Source organism: Neopsephotus bourkii, unplaced genomic scaffold (assembly GCF_033783945.1).
Source record: "Neopsephotus bourkii isolate Nb327-2 ecotype Australia unplaced genomic scaffold, CSIRO-AGI_Nbou_v1 NB_768, whole genome shotgun sequence".
In the NCBI taxonomy this organism is placed as follows: Eukaryota; Metazoa; Chordata; class Aves; order Psittaciformes; family Psittacidae; genus Neopsephotus; species Neopsephotus bourkii.
The window spans coordinates 1726304-1744413 of NW_026901264.1; the positions used below are offsets into that span (position 1 = coordinate 1726304).

The 18110-nt window shown below is 41.2% G+C and overlaps 1 protein-coding gene across 2 annotated transcripts in view; it reads left to right on the top strand.

The window, feature by feature from the left end:
• Positions 1 to 18110, top strand: part of NAV2 (neuron navigator 2) — a 219988-nt gene that overhangs the window by 165448 nt on the left and 36430 nt on the right. For both annotated transcript variants that reach the window (XM_061355051.1, XM_061355052.1), the window contains 7 exons: positions 774 to 1065; positions 1980 to 2682; positions 7184 to 7651; positions 8686 to 8751; positions 9974 to 10018; positions 12768 to 12928; positions 17228 to 17416. In XM_061355051.1, the coding sequence (XP_061211035.1) occupies positions 774 to 1065; positions 1980 to 2682; positions 7184 to 7651; positions 8686 to 8751; positions 9974 to 10018; positions 12768 to 12928; positions 17228 to 17416 (1924 nt within the window). The remainder of the gene's footprint in view (positions 1 to 773; positions 1066 to 1979; positions 2683 to 7183; positions 7652 to 8685; positions 8752 to 9973; positions 10019 to 12767; positions 12929 to 17227; positions 17417 to 18110) is intronic.

Sequence of the window (18110 nt, forward strand, 5' to 3'; positions counted from 1 at the left end):
ATGGGGAATACACTACAAATGATTATATAGGCTAATAGATTTAACCATTTCTGAGAACTAAGCAAAGGCTTGCTAAAGAAAAAAATCTGTGTTTGACATTGAGCTTTGCAAAATTCTCCATAAAGGATTGGTAGTGCATTCTGTGAAGAATAGGGTAAACGGTGTTCAGGAGTTGAACATGAATTAAAAACTACGGTAACATACATATTTAAGTCACTCTTGAATGTTGCTAGAAAGTTGTTGGGGATTCATTTTTCTTCACTTGTGGATGTCCTTCTATTACATTAGATTAGAATGAACATTGTTCCATATCTTCAAATCTGTTTAAAAAGATGCCTCCTTATGCTCTGGAGATCAAATTGCTAGACCAGAGTTAGGAAAGCAGCAAGAACAAAGGGGAGCTGGCTGCACAGGTTTGAAAGGATTTTTTGGCATTGCTGTAGAAGGGTTAGTCAGAAATTTGAGATGGAGGATTATAAATGTCATAGAGCTGAATACACCCTTTATAAATCAAGTGGGTTTTTTCTTTTTTTTTTGTCTTTATTTATCCTAAGGGGCATGGCTGTTATGGGGGTTTTGTATTTTTTCCCTAGCATATTAAAAAGATACGTCATTTCTTTGTGTGACATTTCTGTATCAAAGGTATGTTATGTTTGTTGGTACTTAGAAATGACTACTGAGTTGATGAATCATTTGATCGCTCTCATTTATGAAGCTTCTTAAAAGAAGGGCTTGCTCTGAAGGCTGTATTTGCAATTCCTTATCTGTCCTAGACTGATGCAGAAAAGCATTCCCAGGTTGAGCGGAATTCCTTATGGTCCAGTGATGAAGTCAAGAAATCAGATGGAGGATCTGATAGTGGCATAAAAATGGAGCCAGGATCTAAATGGAGGCGGAATCCCTCTGATGTGTCAGATGAATCTGATAAAAGTACTTCTGGTAGGAAGAACACTGTCATTTCACAGACGGGCTCCTGGCGACGGGGCATGTCAGCTCAAGTTGGCATTACCACACCAAGGACTAAACCTTCAACCACCTCAGGCACATTAAAGACACCTGGAACAGGTGAGAAAAGGTGTAAGATAGAAACAAGCCAAAAAGTATGTTCAGTATGAAAACAGTTTAAATACTTTCCAGAGGCAGAACCTGAACTTCAGGTAGTGCTGTCTTTATTTTTAGTTCTTGTTTTAACCTCTGCAGCATCTTTTATATCCACATTTCTATTTCTGTTCATTTGAAAATGCATATTTTGGATTAATACACCATGGGAGTTGTTTTCGTGACAACTCTAGTCTTAAGCTGAGCTATTTATTGGGCACAGTACTGCCATATGCAGAATAGATAGTATAACTTCAGCTTTTGAAGTCAAGGTTAACTGTAAGAACATGCAGTATGTGTGGTTAAGGAGATTTTGTTTTTCCCTTTACTAAATCAGCATGTTAATTTATACTAAACACTGCTTAGTTCTGGCTTTTCTTAGAAATGTACAGTAATTTTAGCTTTTGCAGATGTGTGAATAGAAATCGATTGATTTTGCATAATCAAGTAATATAAGTTAATACCTCTCCTCGTTTGGTCATGTACACAATTGTATATGAAAAAGTTGAAGTTAGATAATTCCTTGAACAATGCGTTGTAGGAAAATTGTACTAATGGCCTAACACTGCTTCTTTCTAATGATTAAAGAGGATTGCTCTGTGGTAGCTACAGAGGGAAACATTTTTTCTTATCTGTCACTATGACATAACACTGTTCTGCTTTTCATATTCTTGGGGGCAAACACACCACATACTGTCTCTGGCAAGTCTGCATGTATAACTCACTAGAGTGGCATCTAAGTTCAGTGCAGACTAGATCATGACTTCTAACCGCACTTTGGTGGCTAGCACGCTTTTGCTTTTCATGCTGCTTTGAGTTTCATCATTTGCTTGATGTTTTTCAAGTCATTAAATATTAGAATTCTTTTTCTATTTTTGTAGGGAAAACTGATGACGCCAAGGTATCAGAAAAGGGTAGACTATCTCCTAAAGCTGGACATGTTAAGCGTTCCCCATCAGATGCAGGACGCAGCAGTGGTGATGAATCCAAAAAGCTTCCCACAAGTAACACTAGAACAACTGCTGCTAATGCTAATACATTTGGATTTAAGAAACAGAGCGGGTCAGCCTTAGGCATGACTATAATCACTGCCAGTGGGGCAACGATCACCAGTAGATCAGCTACCCTGGGAAAAATCCCAAAGTCATCTGGACTCATGGGTAGGACCACTAGTCGGAAGACTAGTGTGGATGGCTCCCAGAACCAGGATGATGGCTACTTAGCACTTAGTGCCCGAACTAATCTTCAGTATCGTAGTTTACCCCGGCCCAGTAAATCCAGTAGCAGAAGTGGAGCTGGGAATAGATCTAGCACAAGTAGCATAGACTCCAACATGAGCAGCAAGTCAGCCGGGTTGCCTGTCCCAAAAATGAGAGAGCCTGCCAAGGTAATCCTTGGAAACTCTCTGCCAGGATTAGTCAATCAGACTGATAAAGAGAAAGGGATTTCGTCTGACAACGAAAGCGTGGCCTCATGTAATTCTGTTAAAGTGAATCCTGCATCACAGACTGCTTCTAGTGGAGCTCAAAGTACTCACCAGCAAGGAGCCAAGTACCCCGATGTGGCCTCTCCCACTTTGCGCAGGTAGGCACTGAATCTGTTGATCGTGCAATGATGTTAGTCCAAGCTGAATGAGCAGGACTCTCCGAGCCAGGCCTGGCTGTGTTGTGTGGAGCACTTAACTATTTGGTGTCCTGCATCAAGGTCTTTGTATTTCCATTAAATTTCACATAAACAGGTTGGCCAGTGTTGTAGATACTGAGTGCATCACACAACATCAGCAAAATCGAACATTTGGGGAGGAAAAAAATTGTGATTATGAGTGTGTTGCAAAAATCTTACCTGAAGGCTTCATCCATGCTGAGGGAATAAGACTTTTCTTACGTGAAGGTGACGGAAGAGTTCTTGCACCAATGTATATGTAACAAACCTGGAAATACTTCAATGGTGGATCAAATTCTAACTTGACAGCAGGAGAGTATTTCAGATTTCCATCATGAGAACAGCATAAATTGGCCTGCTATACTTAGATTCACATGCCTGTACCAAACCGGTATTTCAGCTGTGTGCATTAGGCCAGTGTTTTGTGGGACTCAACATCAGGTTATTCAGCTGTGTACAAGAACCCTAAGAAAAGTTACTGCCTAAGTTGGGTTAAATTTTCTTACATTTTTTTTTAAACAACAATCTTCTCTGTAGTCTGTTTCTCCACAGCTACCCCACACATTATCTTAACATTAACACTGAGTTGGTCAGGAATTATTTGTTGATGCAGTGTGCTTCAAAGCCTTGATACTGGAGAAAGGTTCAGTTAATACTATTTTTCAGTGGAATTTGACATCAGGGAGCTTGTCTGTTTCAAGTTGCAGTGTTTTGCATTTCATTTTGTCTTGACGCCCATAATACCCATACAGTTATGCTACATCATCCTGCTTCCAGTGATGTGAGAAAGCCCCATTCCATCTGAAGCACCAATGCAAGCATAATGGCTGGGATGGCAGTTTAGGCTAATGCTGTGAAGAGTTGTAAACTGCTTCTTTTTAGATGGCTGGTTTTACTTAAAGAGCCTATGTGAGGGTAATTCAAGATATTTTATATCTGGTTATCATTAGATAAGCCATGTCCTTTGGAACATTTAATTTCCATTAATGTCTGCTTCAAGAGAAAAACTCCAACAGACATTTAATTTCTATAGTACACCCCATGAAACATGCAGATTTTCAGTGTTGCAAGCCTCCAGCACATTAATCTTGACATTTGATTGGAAATTATTTTATTTATTATTAGAAAGCCACATTGCTAGCTATGTGGTTGAAATGCTAAATTAGAATCACAGAATCAACTAGGTTGGAAAAGACCTTTAAGATCATGAAGTCCAAGTTAGAAATACATGAAACTTCAAAGAGAAGACACTGAGGCTCAATTTAACTACTCCCTTCTTTGATTTACAATTTTCACTGTTGGATTGTCACAAGACTGTCTAAATTGTCACATACCAAAATGCATTAAAGTTGAATTGGGCCTCTCTGCTTATTACTGATTTCTAGAATGGGAATACAGGTTTCAAGCTTAATTTTCAGAGTCAGTTGAGATGAGTTGCAAATGTTTTTTGCATATTTCTTCTTGGCCCTGTGAAGTTTTTATTATTATCCAGTAAATTGGAAACCATACCTTTGTAACGATACAGAGTTACCTGTAAGTCTGTAAATGTGTGTAACTTTTATGCTGTCACAAACAGTGAAATTCTATAATTCTGCCATGCGGGCCTGTCTCTGTTCTCTCAGTATTCCCTTTAGCTCCAGTATTATGTATCAGGCATGTCCCTTAAGTAAAAGCATAACTTATATTGATGTATTTTATTATTAAATTAGCCCTTAATGATTTGCAGTATGTAGTACGCTGCTTTTCTGTGTATGGGAGATATTCATGACCCAAGAGCCAGCTCAGTATGTTGATATCAGTAATAGATAGGAGTAAACAGATATCCTTCTTTGTAGAGTATATACTGACAGAGTTAATCTCTGTGTTAATGTGACTGTCTGGCTGAGTTGGATTTTCTCTAGAGTCAAAGGAATGCCCTCCAGACCACATCTGAATGTGTTTTGTTGCACGATTGCGGTTCAACCAGACACTGGCTGCAGCAGCAACATGTTTCTCTTGGAGCCACAGTGCAGCCATCCTTTCAGTTGTATTAGAGGGGCCGTGAAGCAGTTTGAGGTTGTGAAGCTGCATAGCTTAAAAGCAGCTTGTAAAACTGTTTTGTGGTTGGGGTTTTTACAAGCTCCAAGATTATATCTCATAAGAGTACAGTGCCCCCAGTCCAATGGCGTAGGAGCAGGAATACCCTAAACTGGTATTGCCACTGAAGGCGATGGTTAGGCGTTTTCCTTATACTCTAATAAGATTAAACAAAACCTAGACTCAAAATGTCTCTAAATCACTGTAGAAATGGGTTTTATCATTCAGACTGACTTGTCTAAGTCAGTGTTTTCTAATCAGTGAGACATGGTGTCATGTCCAGATGAACCACAAATCTCTGTTTACATAACGTGCTGATAGAATCATAGAATCATAGAATAGTTAGGGTTGGAAAGGACCTTAAGATCATCAAGTTCCAACCACCCTGCCATGGGCAGGGACACCTCACACTAAACCATGTCACCCAAGGCTCTGTCCAACCTGGCCTTGAACACAGCCAGGGACGGAGCATTCACAATCTCCCTGGGCAACCCGTTCCAGTGCCTCACCACCCTAACAGGAAAGAATTTCCTCCTTATATCCAGTCTAAACTTCCCCTGTTTAAGTTTTAACCCATTACCCCTTGTCCTATCACTACAATCCCTAATGAAGAGTCCCCCCCTGGCATCCCTATAGGTCCCCTTCAGATACTGGAAGGCTGCTATGAGGTCTTCACGCAGCCTTCCCTTCTCCAGGCTGAACAGCCCCAACTTTCTCAGCCTGTCTTCATATGGGAGGTGCTCCAGTCCCCTGATCATCCTCATGGCCCTCCTCTGGACTTGTTCCAACAGATCCATGTCCTTTTTATGTTGAGGACACCAGAACTGCACACAGTACTCCAAGTGAGGTCTCACAAGAGCAGAGTAGAGGGGCAGGATCACCTCCTTCGGCCTGCTGGTCACACTCCTTTTGATGATGGCACAGAGCAATGCTGGATGATGAGATAGGTGTAGATGTACATCTTATCCTGATCCAGCAGTGTTACCCAGGCGCTTTGTGGCAAGCATGCAACAGCAGCCATCCACTTGAGATGTGTTCTATGTATCTTGCACAGGTACTTTGGACCTGCAGGTAGCACCTGTGCAGTAAGTACAGTGCTTGTGAGCATCACTGGGCTTACTGCACTTGTTGTGTGCAGGGTGTCCAGCTATGTTAAGGGCCTTGTGTTTCTGAGAAGTGTTGGACAAAGTGCCTTAGTGTGCATGTGTTGTGCAGACAGCCTGGGCATGCTAAAAAACATAGAAAGTTCTGCTTGGGGCTTACCCACGTGTTAATCTGTAGGAGTTCCTGTATAGAAGTGCTGTAGTCCTCTCTTCTGAAGACTACAGTCTGATAGATACCCCTTCGGAAGATTTCATCCCCAGTACTCCACACTGTTGATAACAAAGAAGCAAATCCATATAGATATGTGTGAGGAAAACTAAGATTGCAAAGACACTGGAGCCAAGTGGTAGAAACAGAAGCAATGTTTTGGGGTGGATGTTTGCAGCTCGAGTCAAAAGATAATGCTTCCTTTATAATTTTGAGGATCAGTCCTGGAATGATTGATAATCTAGTCTGAAGCATGTTTGCTTCTATGAAAGACAGTTTTGCACTGCTGAGAACTTTCCTGTTGCCTGTTAATGAGGGAACTGAAGTACTTTCTTCATTGGCAGTGCAGCTGTATCACAGGCAACAGTGATGCAAACTGGGCATGCTGCAGTCATCCTTCTCCAACCATGCTTTGTATCCGCTTCCTTGCACTAGTTCTGGGACTCAGCTAATCTTTTACTGAGCCAGTCCCAGGTGCCAAAGCAGGTAAAATCTCATTCTACACTCAGAAATTAATAGTTTCCAGCCATCTTGGCTCCTGAAATGATACAAACCTACATTTGATATCAGTACATAGTTCTCATGTTACATCGCAACAAGTGCTGCTTCTGTACAGAGCATTTGGTGATTTGCACAGAATTTACCTGGACAGCCTTTCAACTTCTGTAATATTCCAAGCTTCAGATTAATCGGTGCAGTGTTCCTCTGGTATCCTTTTTCCTTAAAGGAGCAGAAGATGATCTGGCTTAATTTTAGTTCTATGGAAGCTGTACTTTAGCTTTGTGAAAGTACTATTTCAAGATTCAGAGTAGACACACCTAAGATAGATTTGAAGCTCTCATAATTGTCTCTGGGCTTTATTGGAGGTGAAGTAAAACCAGGAGGATTCGTAAATCTGTAGTTGCATATGTCCAGTCTAGAATCATTTACTTAATCTTGTTTTTGTGAAGCTAAGAACTTTATATGGTCTAGATAAAAAGTACTCTTGCATTTCATACTCCATTTTATGTATTTTTTCATGTTGTCTTTTGTACAGACTTTTTGGTGGCAAGCCTAATAAACAAGTTCCCATCACAACAGCTGAAAATATGAAAAACTCAGTAGTCATCTCCAATCCTCATGCTACTATGAATCAGCAGGGAAATCTGGATTCGCCATCCGGCAGTGGTATGCTGAGCAGCGGGGGCAGCAGTCCCCTGTACAGTAAAAACACAGATCTGAACCAATCTCCATTAGCTTCAAGTCCCAGTTCAGCACATTCAGCTCCTTCCAACAGTTTAACGTGGGGTACCAACGCAAGTAGCTCTTCTGCTGTTAGCAAGGATGGCATTGGATATCAGTCTGTCAGCAGTCTTCATACCAGCTGTGAATCCATTGATATCTCTCTAAGCAGTGGAGGTGGGCTGAGCCATAACTCCTCCAGTGGCTTGATTCCAGCCTCTAAAGATGATTCTCTGACTCCCTTTGTCCGAACCAACAGTGTTAAGACCACATTGTCTGAAAGGTTAGTGGGTTTTTCTCTCATTTCCATATGTTTGGTTGTATCTGAAATGTGAATTAAGACCTGGCAGCAGTAGCCAACGGTGCAGATAGAAATCAAGTTGTGCTTCTCAAAAGATGATACTCAATAGTATTATTAGAACATACAAAGAAGTCATTCCAGGCAAGGAGCCCAGTTCAGAGCAGAAGGATGGGTTCAGGTGAGGTTTTAATTTGCTGTGATAGCCAACCTGACAGGTTTTCTTTCTACTGAATATTTGAATTTTGCATCCTCTGTTATCCTTAAAAAGGCCTTCTGTTAGTTGATCTGGTAGTGATATTCAAAAGAACACCCATTATTATTGTTATTTTGATTTGAGAAGCTAACTGTTTCATTGTAAACTTCTCGTTTATAACATTTGATAGGCTTTTAAGCTGGAAGTCGTGCTGAAAAGAGATGCCCCTGTTTCCTTAGTCACTTGATCTCTTCTCAGCTTCTCACTGCTGCTGTGTCCTTTCTCCAGTTGTTCCCTACAATGTTTTGGTACGGGCAGTCACGTGAATGCTTAGTGAACCTGACTGGGAGATGGATCCAATTAAAAAATGACCACCTAAATTGTGTTTCAGACTGATCAGCTCCCCAGCTCCTTACACAATGAAATTTATCAGTATCTGTTTGGACGCACAGGGTAGGACCTGGGAACAGACTGAGCAGGGAGGAGAGAACGGGACTGCTTTTTCGACATCAGAGCTGTATTAACATGGAGCTAACATTGGTATAAACCAGACAATGACTTGCAGCGCATGTTCTTTGAGACATGTTTTGTAGAAGGCAGTAGTACCTTTGCAGTCATTGGAAGTCGGCTGTATCCTGATGTGTCATTACACAGTCAGGTAGCAACATTTCCGTAGTTGCATGTCAGTGGAAAAAATTACCGCTGAATAGAATGTTCTGAGAGTTTGGGTTTCTGTTTGTGCTTTATTATAACTCCTTTCTGTTCTCTTTTCATTCTAATATTCCTTCTCTTGTTTTCTGTCTTGTTGGACTGGTTCTTCTAGCCCTCTTTCTTCCCCTGCTGCTAGCCCCAAATTCTGCCGAAATACTTTGCCCAGGAGACAGGACAGGTAATGATGTCTCAGGACAGGAGTATGCACAAGGCTGTAGGTTTTGTTGCCCATCTCAGTGAAGCAAATTGTTTTGTGACAGACTGTGCTCACTTGAGTCCTCAGCTGTGTTCATTGTTCAGGTGTGAGCTGACACAGACATGCCAGTGAGAGTCCCCTCAAACACCTCATCTATCTGCCTAAATCAGTCTGGAGAATGGCAGAGTTGGCATGGGTTTGGTGTTGCTTTTTGTTACTGGGAATATCTTTTGATTTAAGAGGGGAGGGGTGGTTTTTTTCCTCCCCCTCAGTTCTTTTCCAAAGGCAATTTGAAAATCTTGCACTTTTTCTTTCTACCAGTCTAAACTCTCACTAGCATTTCAGCATTCCTCTGGCATGCTGCTTTTCCCACTGCCTTTCAGGCCTGTCGTTTTTGTCGTGAAGTCCCCGTGTCATTCTGTGTTGTCAGTCTTCTACTGCAGTTTGGCTCATGAGTGTTCCACAGAGACTTGGGTGCACCCATCCTTCTAAAGATCAATGCTAAAATTAGGAAAAGACCCAGATCCAAACAGTCTAGCTCACTTCTGCTCACTGCTATGATTTTAATTAGTCCCATTCTGTAATTTAGCCATAAGGTTTGTCATGAAATGAATTCATTTAAAAGCATGGATATTTTCTTAAAAAAACAAATTAACAGATTCTGCTTAGTTACAATTTCCCCAGTTGTGAAAACATAAATATGTGAGGCTTTGATGACTGATAGAGTCAGTTTTCTGTGTTAATGGAATTTAAGCTGAGATTTGGAAATTGAAACAGTCTGGGCTCAACACTTTCACTGCTACACGTTGCAGCTGTGTAAAATTAATTAGCTGCATTCACTAAACGGTGTCTGCTGAAAGAAACGACAGGAAGGTGATATTTGGACTTGAAGATGCTCATCAGTTTTCACAAATAGTCTACCTCATGTCTGCTGAAAAGCATAGTTTTAAGCTTGACGTTTAAAGAACCATTTTTGTTCATTGTGGGTAGAAGAAGGGGCAAGATGAGATTCATTGGCATGGTACCAGATGCATGTTTGTACAAATCCGCACCTGTCCAAGGAGGTTTTTGCATGTTTCTGTAGGAAGGCCCCAGCGCCTTTTCCTCTGAAAAGGTGATGCAGATATTTGTACGTCCTTCATCCTGGTCTGATGCCTTCCCATTTGTTCTTCTCTGAAGTTCTTTTCTTTTAACTTTTCTGCAGCGACCCACATCTTGATAGGAACACTTTGCCTAAGAAGGGACTCAGGTATTGGTGTTTCCACACGGCTTTTGTTGTGGCTTTGGAGTTTGCTTTGTGTTTCTGTTGTGGCTGGTGGTGGTGATGGTCACAGTTTGCAAGAAGTGGCAACAAGACTATTTCTTTTCTTTCTTTCTTTTATTCTTTCTTTAATTCTCAAGGCATTGACTACTGTGTCAATTTTTTTTAAATCTAGTGCCTTCTCTGCTTAAGCAAGAACTGTGGCTTTTGCTGGAAAATTGCTGAAAAGCATCTCATAAAGCATCACTTGGCATGACTTGAAAACAATAATTTTGCAGCTTCTGTGGCTATTACAAGGAATGGCTTGAGATAATTTTCTACCCGGAACCCTTGATGTCGGTATACAAATAGAAAAGATTTTCCATATCCTGCCAAACCTTTTAGGATGAGATTGGACATAGTAATTAAAAAGAAATACTTGCTTCAGAATACCTAGAGATAGAGGACTCTTAGGGGTAACTTCTACTCCTTTAGAAAAGAAAACAAAATCCCAACAAACTTTTGGCAGTCGTCTCCTCATACATTTTGTGTCACTCTGTAAGGTTTTCTCACATGAAAAAACCACACCGAAAAAAGATTTTTCCATTGATCTAAGCAATTCTAGCAAGATAATCAACATCAGGTGTATTAATTAAATGCTTTAAGTGTTGCAAAATTCACTGAAGCTGTCTTAGACAATATAGGAAAGTACAGCCTCCTAATTGCTTAATGCAGCTTCTGGGATTACTGAGTTGATACATTGAAGTTAAAGCTGTAATTTATTCTGTGCCTTATACAGTGTTCTTCGGCCAATGAAACCAAGTGCTAAAAGTTGTTCTTAAAATGGCATTTGGTTTAAAATGTTTCTGTGGTTCTCATGTCTCTTAATAAGTAAGGACTCTCTTTTAATACCCAAACATTTGAGTGCTGAACAGGTAGGTATTAGTGCTGAAAAACAGAATGCCTTAGTGTGTTAAACTGGTGTCATGGTTTAACCCCAACCAGACAACTTGTTCACCCACTCCCCCCCTCTTCTTGCCCTCCCCCTACTCCTGGAGGGACGGAGAGGAGAATCAGAAAGAATGCAACTCCCACGGGTTGAGATAAGAACAGTTTAGTAACTAAGGTATAACACAAATCACTACTGCTACCATCAATAATAGTAATGATAAAGGAAATAACAAGGGAAGAGAATACAACACCCCATCACCAGGTGACCGATAACCCCCCCCCCCCCCCCCCCCCCAGCCCGACCAAGCACCGACCGATGCCTCCTCCAACCGTGCAGTCCCCTCAGCCCTTCTGGGTAACTCTCCGTTACCTCCTGGGCATGACGTGCTGTGGTATGGAATACCTCTTTGGTCAGTTTGGGTCAGGTGTCCTGTCTCTGCTTCCTCCCAGCTTCCCCTCCTCCCTGGCAGAGCATGAGGCCCACAAAGTCCTTGGCGAAACCAAAACATCATTTTTATCAGCTCTGTTCCCAGCCCGAAAGTCAAAACACAGCACTGCACCAGCTACCAAGAAAGAGAAAAATGACTGCTGCTGCTAAGCCCAGGACAACTGGCTTTTTAAAAGCTCCTTTTTTTTATAAACTGATGTATGTGCAAAGTTGAAGAGATGCAGGTAGTCAAGGACTGTTGCTTCAGTGTTGAGGCATAAGCAGCAGAATGAATTAAAGCATTTTTTGAAAGTGGTTTTGAGTTTTTGCGATGTTACTTATTGTAGTGTTCACATGGCTTTAAAACAGTCGTCATAAATGGTATCTTACTGTATACAGTAGTTGGAGGGAAGCTGATTAATTAAATAGATAATATCTAATAATAGGCTTCAAGTCTTTTTGGAAGGAGAGCTAGGAACTCATAAATATTTTTCAAAAGCGGATGGCAGAGCATAAGACAGGCACTGAAATCCATTAGCAGATGAGTGTTTCCATGATGCTCTTTGTGTTGATACCTGCATCCTGTCACGTATTTCACATAACACCTGTGGTAACATCCATATTTTTCAGGCATATACAGAAGCAGATTTAAAACTTTGCTTAAGCCAAAGCCAGTGGGTGTTTTGCCATTGATGTTGGCATAGACAATGTTTCTGCTTTTTTCTTTGCCTTCACAAAAGGCTAAACATCATCTCCTCTATGATGATTTAATGCTATTAGTTTTGAACTAAACAGGCTACACCTCCACAGGCCATTGCATCTCATGTCTCTGGAATATGAATCATTGGGTCACAGCTTGTTGAAAATTTGATAATGGCTTTGTTGACTTGAATTTGGGTATATGCCAAAAAGCCAGATAAGCTTAGTGATGTACCAGGATACTAAACTAGTGATAGAATTTTAGTATAACCTTAGGGAAGGAAAGGATTTCCATATTATGGCTTTATTTTTAAATCATACTATGGAACATACCCTATTTTTTACTCTACAGTGCCACAGTGCACAAGTTCTCTCTGTAGCTTTTTTGTTCACTACTAGTTTGGCTACTTCTGAAGCCATAGGAATGGAGTTTGTGGGGTTTTTTTCCCCTAAAGAGAGGGGGAATGAATTAGGAACAGCTTAAAACCATATTGGAGCAGCACGTTAATTTAGAGTTACATTGGGTTTATAATCATTTTAAGCCTTAAATTTTACATGAGCGTTCTTCCACCATCTTTCTTTCCCTCTCTCCTTCCCCAGGTCTTGTGAGATTTCATGTTAGGGTTTTCTTTTACTTTAAATAAATAAATGTCAGCCATTCTTAAATAACTATTTTTGCAGGTATGTTCCATCCTCCCAGCTCCGTAACCAAGATGATGCTAAAGAATGGCTACGCTCCCATTCAGCGGGAGGACTTCAGGATACCGCTGGCAATTCCCCTTTTTCATCTGGATCCAGCATAACATCACCCTCTGGAACTAGATTTAACTTCTCACAGCTTGGTAAATACTTATCCGTTTGAATAATCATAGCAATACCTCATGTGTCTTGAAAAAAGCATATTACACAATATAATTTTCTTCTAGCGGCTCTGAGTCCCACATTCAACCTCAGGAAGCACATTCATTGAGATGCATGACTAATTAGCATTATTATCTCATCTTCTGGACAAGAGAAGGCTCAGGGGGGACCTTATTGCTCTCTACAAGTACCTGAAAGGAAGATGGAGCCTGGAAGTGGCTGCTCTCTTCTCTCAAGGAACAAGTGACAGGACAAGAGGAAATGGCCTCAAGCTGCACCAGGGGAGGTTTAGACTGGAGATTAGGAACAGTTTCTTCCCTGAGAGGGTGTTCAGGCATTGGAACAGGCTGCCCAGGGCAGTGGTGGAGTTTCCGTCCCTGGAAGCGTTCGCAAACTGTGTAGATGAGGCCCTCAGTGCCATGGTTTAGTGGTGGCCTTGGCAGTGCTGGAGCAATGGTTGAACTTGGTGATCTTAAAAGTCTTTTCCAACCTAGCTGATTCTGTGGTTCAGTGATTCTGTGATTCAATGATTCTGTATGCCCAAAGGTGGCATATTTGGAGTAACTCTTTGAAAATACTTCTCTGGGGAGAATCAGATGCCTTAATATAATTGTGAGCTATTCGGTAGAGCTGTTAGTGAATATCACATACTGGGGTGTTTAAAGGACTTAAGGTGTTGCTTACCCTGTTAATATTACTTACTAGATGTGCCAGTCTCATCAATTTGAGATATTTTATCTTTGTATGTATTTCACAGGTAGCTTCTTTGACAATTGTATAATGTTCAGTCTGACATACTATGTAATAATTACGTTTCATAGAATCATAGAATGGTTTGGGTTGGAAGGGACCTTAAAGATAATCGAGTTCCAGTCCTCCTCCTCCTCAGAATTTTAATTCAGAAAAAAATACCATTTTTTTTACTTTACTATGTTGATAAAAGAAACCCTTTTTAAATGAAGAAAACAATAAAATTTGATCCATAAAGCATTGCACATTTTTGTTGACCATATCAAAAGGTGAAGTAACCTCATCTAAAGCTCTGGTAGTGTTCATCTCTGGTGCACTGATTAAATACCACTTAGTCGCCTTTGCAATTTGGTTAGGTATATAAATCCACCCGAACAGTAAACATATTGTCTTTAAGTTAAATGCTGTTTGGAAAGTACTGCATTGAACAGATGTTTTCTGTTTCTTTCTGATTTTCAGAAGCCACTCCATCTTTTCGAGAATGATAAATAATATGCGAATAGTTAAGCCTATACCTATGAAGTTCTTGTGTTACGTGAATTAGCAGCAGCTTAGACACAGTCACTTACTTCTAGCACAGCAGTGACCTTTTAGAGCCTTTCTTGGAGTGTGCTGAAAAGAAACAGATTAAACAAACAGCTTTAAATAAACCAACAAAACCACTGACACTTAACAAAAGTTCAGCTGACTATACACCCAGTATAATTACATTGCCAGCAGCTAACAAACTGCCATGAAAGTTCATGAAAGTACTTTGATGGTCAAAAAAATGCCAAGGAGGTATCATCATAGGCCCAGAAAGTTAACTCTTTATGCAGAAAATTGAAGATTATGTACCTTAATAAGCTTCAAAAGCTATTTTCTCCACAAGCAATTTCAATAAAGAAAAAAAAAGGGTTTTCTGTGTTCTTAAGAGCTTGGAGATATTCGGAGTCAAGAGAGGTCACTGCATTAAATCACAGAATCACAGAATGGTTTGGCTTGGAAAGGACCTTAAGATTATCTAGTTCCAGCCCCCTACCGTGAACAAGGACCCCTCACACTAGACCATGTCACCCAAACCTCTGTCCAGCATAGACTGGAACACTGCCAGTGATGGAGCATTTACCACTTATTTGGGCAACCTGTTCCAGTGCCTCATCACCAGTTAAATAGAAAGTGTTGATATCAAAGCTGAGCATCTTTAAACTAAATTATTTTATCTTCTGCAATAGTCTGTATCGTTTGATGGTGTATATAGAAGCAGGCATTGACATCACACCAAGAGGAACCTGACAGTGGAACAGTGATTTTGTTGCTCTCATTTTTCCCCCAAATCAACTAGTTCTTTGTAAATAGCATGTGTAATGTTAGCAGAAAATTTGTTTTAAAAAATGTGAAATTGCACTAGGTGTTTTTTACTCTAAACGCTCTCTGGGAGAGTATTGGCTTGAGGCAAAATTTAAGTTCACAGTATCACAGTATGCTGGAGATTGGAAGGGACCTCAAAAGATCATCTAGTCCAATCCCCCTGCCGGAGCAGGAACACCTAGATAAGGTTACACAGGAACGTGTCCAGGCGGGTTTTGAATGTCTCCAGAGAAGGAGACTCCACAACCTCCCTGGGCAGCCTGTTCCAGTGTTCCGTCACCCTCACTGAGAAGAAGTTTCTTCTCAAGTTTAAGTGGAACCTCTTGTGTTCCAGTTTGTACCCATTGCCCCTTGTCCTATCATTGTTTGCCACTGAGAAGAGCCTGGCTCCATCCTCGTGACACTCCCCCTTTATATATTTATATACACTAATAAGGTCACCCCTCAGTCTTCTCTTCTCCAAACTATACAGATCCAGCTCCCTCAGTCTTTCCTCATAAGGGAGATGCTCCACTCCCTTAATCATCTTAGTTGCCCTGCGCTGGACTCTCTCCAGCAGGTCCCTGTCCTTCTTGAACTGAGGGGCCCAGAACTGGACACAATATTCCAGATGCGGTCTCACCAGGGCAGAGTAGAGGGGAAGGAGGACCTCTCTCGACCTACTAACCACCCCCCTTCTAATACACCCCAGGATGCCATTGGCCTTCTTGGCCACAAGGGCACAGTGTCGGCTCATGGTCATCCTGTCGTCCACCAGGACCCCCAGGTCCCTCTCCCCTACACTGCTCTCTAACAGGTCGTTCCCCAATCTATACTGGAACCTGGGGTTGTTCCTGCCCAGATGCAGGACTCTACACTTTCCCTTGTTATATTTCATCAAGTTATTCCCCGCCCAACTCTCCAGCCTGTCCAGGTCTCTCTGGATGGCAGCACAGCCTTCTGGCGTGTCGGCCACCCCTCCCAGCTTAGTGTCATCAGCAAACTTGCTGATAGTACACTCAATTCCCTCATCTAAATCATTGATGAATATATTAAATAATACTGGTCCCAGTACCGACCCTTGAGGCACTCCACTAGATACAGGCCTCCAACTAGACTCTGCCCCATAGACTACAACTCTCTGGCTTCTCTCCTTCAGCAGTTCACAGTCCACCTCACTACCCGATCATCCAGACCACACTTCCTCAGTTTAGCTGTGAGGATGGTGTGGGAGACTCTGTCAAACGCTTTGCTGAAGTCAAGGTAGACCACATCCACTGCTCTGCCATCATCCATCCACCATGTTATTTCCTCATAAAAGGCTTTGAGATTGGTCAAGCATGACTTCCCCTTGGTGAAGCCATGTTGACTGCCCCTCATAACCCTCTTATCCTTGATATGCCTTAAGATGGCACCAAGGATAAGGTGTTCCGTCACTTTCCCAGGGATGGAGGTGAGGCTGACTAGTCTATAGTTACCTGGGTCCTTCTTGCCCTTTTTGAAGACAGGAGTGACATTTGCTTTCCTCCAGTCCTCAGGCACCTCTCTGGTTTCCCAAGAGTTGGTAAAGATGATGGAGAGTGGTCTCTGCCAGTTCCCTCAGCACCTGCTGGTACATCCCATCTGGACCCATGGATTTATGGTTGTCCAGATTGTCCAAGTTGTTTAATTCTTAAGAGCTCACAGTGGAAAGAAACAATTTTGAAATATAAAATTAGTAGGAAACTAGGGTCTTAAAATTTCTAACTTAAATACATATGAAAATGTTCGGTTTTGAGAACTTGAAGGCTTTGAAGGGATAGTTCACAAGGCCTGTTCTGAATAGGCAAAATATTAGTTTCAGTTCCTTCAGGCATTTTAATCCTTCTGGAGGAAGGACTGTTGCCAGTTAAAGGAGGGGTTAATTAGTTCGTGCCTACAAGGTGTTACTGAGTTGACTGAGCTTGTCTTTAGAAGCATAGACATATCAAGCAATATTTGAAATGACCCTATTTGTTTGAGTTTTCTTACTCACTTAGCTTGGTTTGCATATCTCTGACTTGAATTCTTTACATTTAGAAAAATAGCAGAGGTCTGGAGTGGATGACATCAAAAATTTGTATCTTGAAAAAAAAAAGGCACTCCTGTGGTAGTCGCACAAAAATTAGGTATGACAGTTTGTGGTCAAGCAAATAAATCGGTGTTTGTTCTTCACCTTATAGCAAGCCCAACCACTGCAGCCCAGATGAGCCTGTCAAATCCAGCCATGCTACGGACCCACAGCCTTTCCAATGCAGATGGTCCTTATGACCCCTATAGCGACACGCGCTTCAGGAACAGCTCCATGTCCCTGGATGAGAAAAGCAGAACTATGAGCCGGTCCGGCTCTTTCCGTGATGGCTTTGAAGAAGGTCAGTAAAGTATGTGATGATGCTGGAAGTGATCAGGAGATGGTATTCTCACATAAACCGAGTATACATTTGGTGCTTTTCAGGTCAGCATAAGTGTGGCTTCAGAGCATGGTTCACTCTGAGCAGAGCTCTCATTATTAGATAAAAGCCTTAGTCCTAGTAATCATTGTTCTGGTTATATTTATTCAGTGATCCTTCCAGCTGAGCATAGGAAGGTATGCAAGTGTTGTACCTAGATTATCACCGTTGAAGGAAGTATAAGCATATCATTTTTGGTAATTTCAGAATGACTAGTTCCCACTTAAACGTGCACATATTAAAGTGCTCCCTTAAATAGGTTTGTTTTCCTGAACTTAGGCCTTCACAATTCTATGTGTAGTATAAATAATTGATATCGGCCAGTCTGTTGTTTTTATCCCAGTTAATTTTTCCAATATTTTATCTGTATTCAAATTCTCTTTACTTTTTATTCCTGCTGAGTGTCCTGGGTTGATACCACAGAGCTTCCACAGGAGGGAAACTTCAAAACATCTAGGATTTTCTTTTTAATTCCTTGTCATCTTTTCAAATATGTAATCATAGCTGATAAAAGAAGCCCCCATGTAAATATAACAAGACAAAGCCGTTCCCGTATAAATATTTAGTTTAGTTGCTGCTGATCAGTGGCAGTAGCAGGAGTAGCTATGAGCACAGA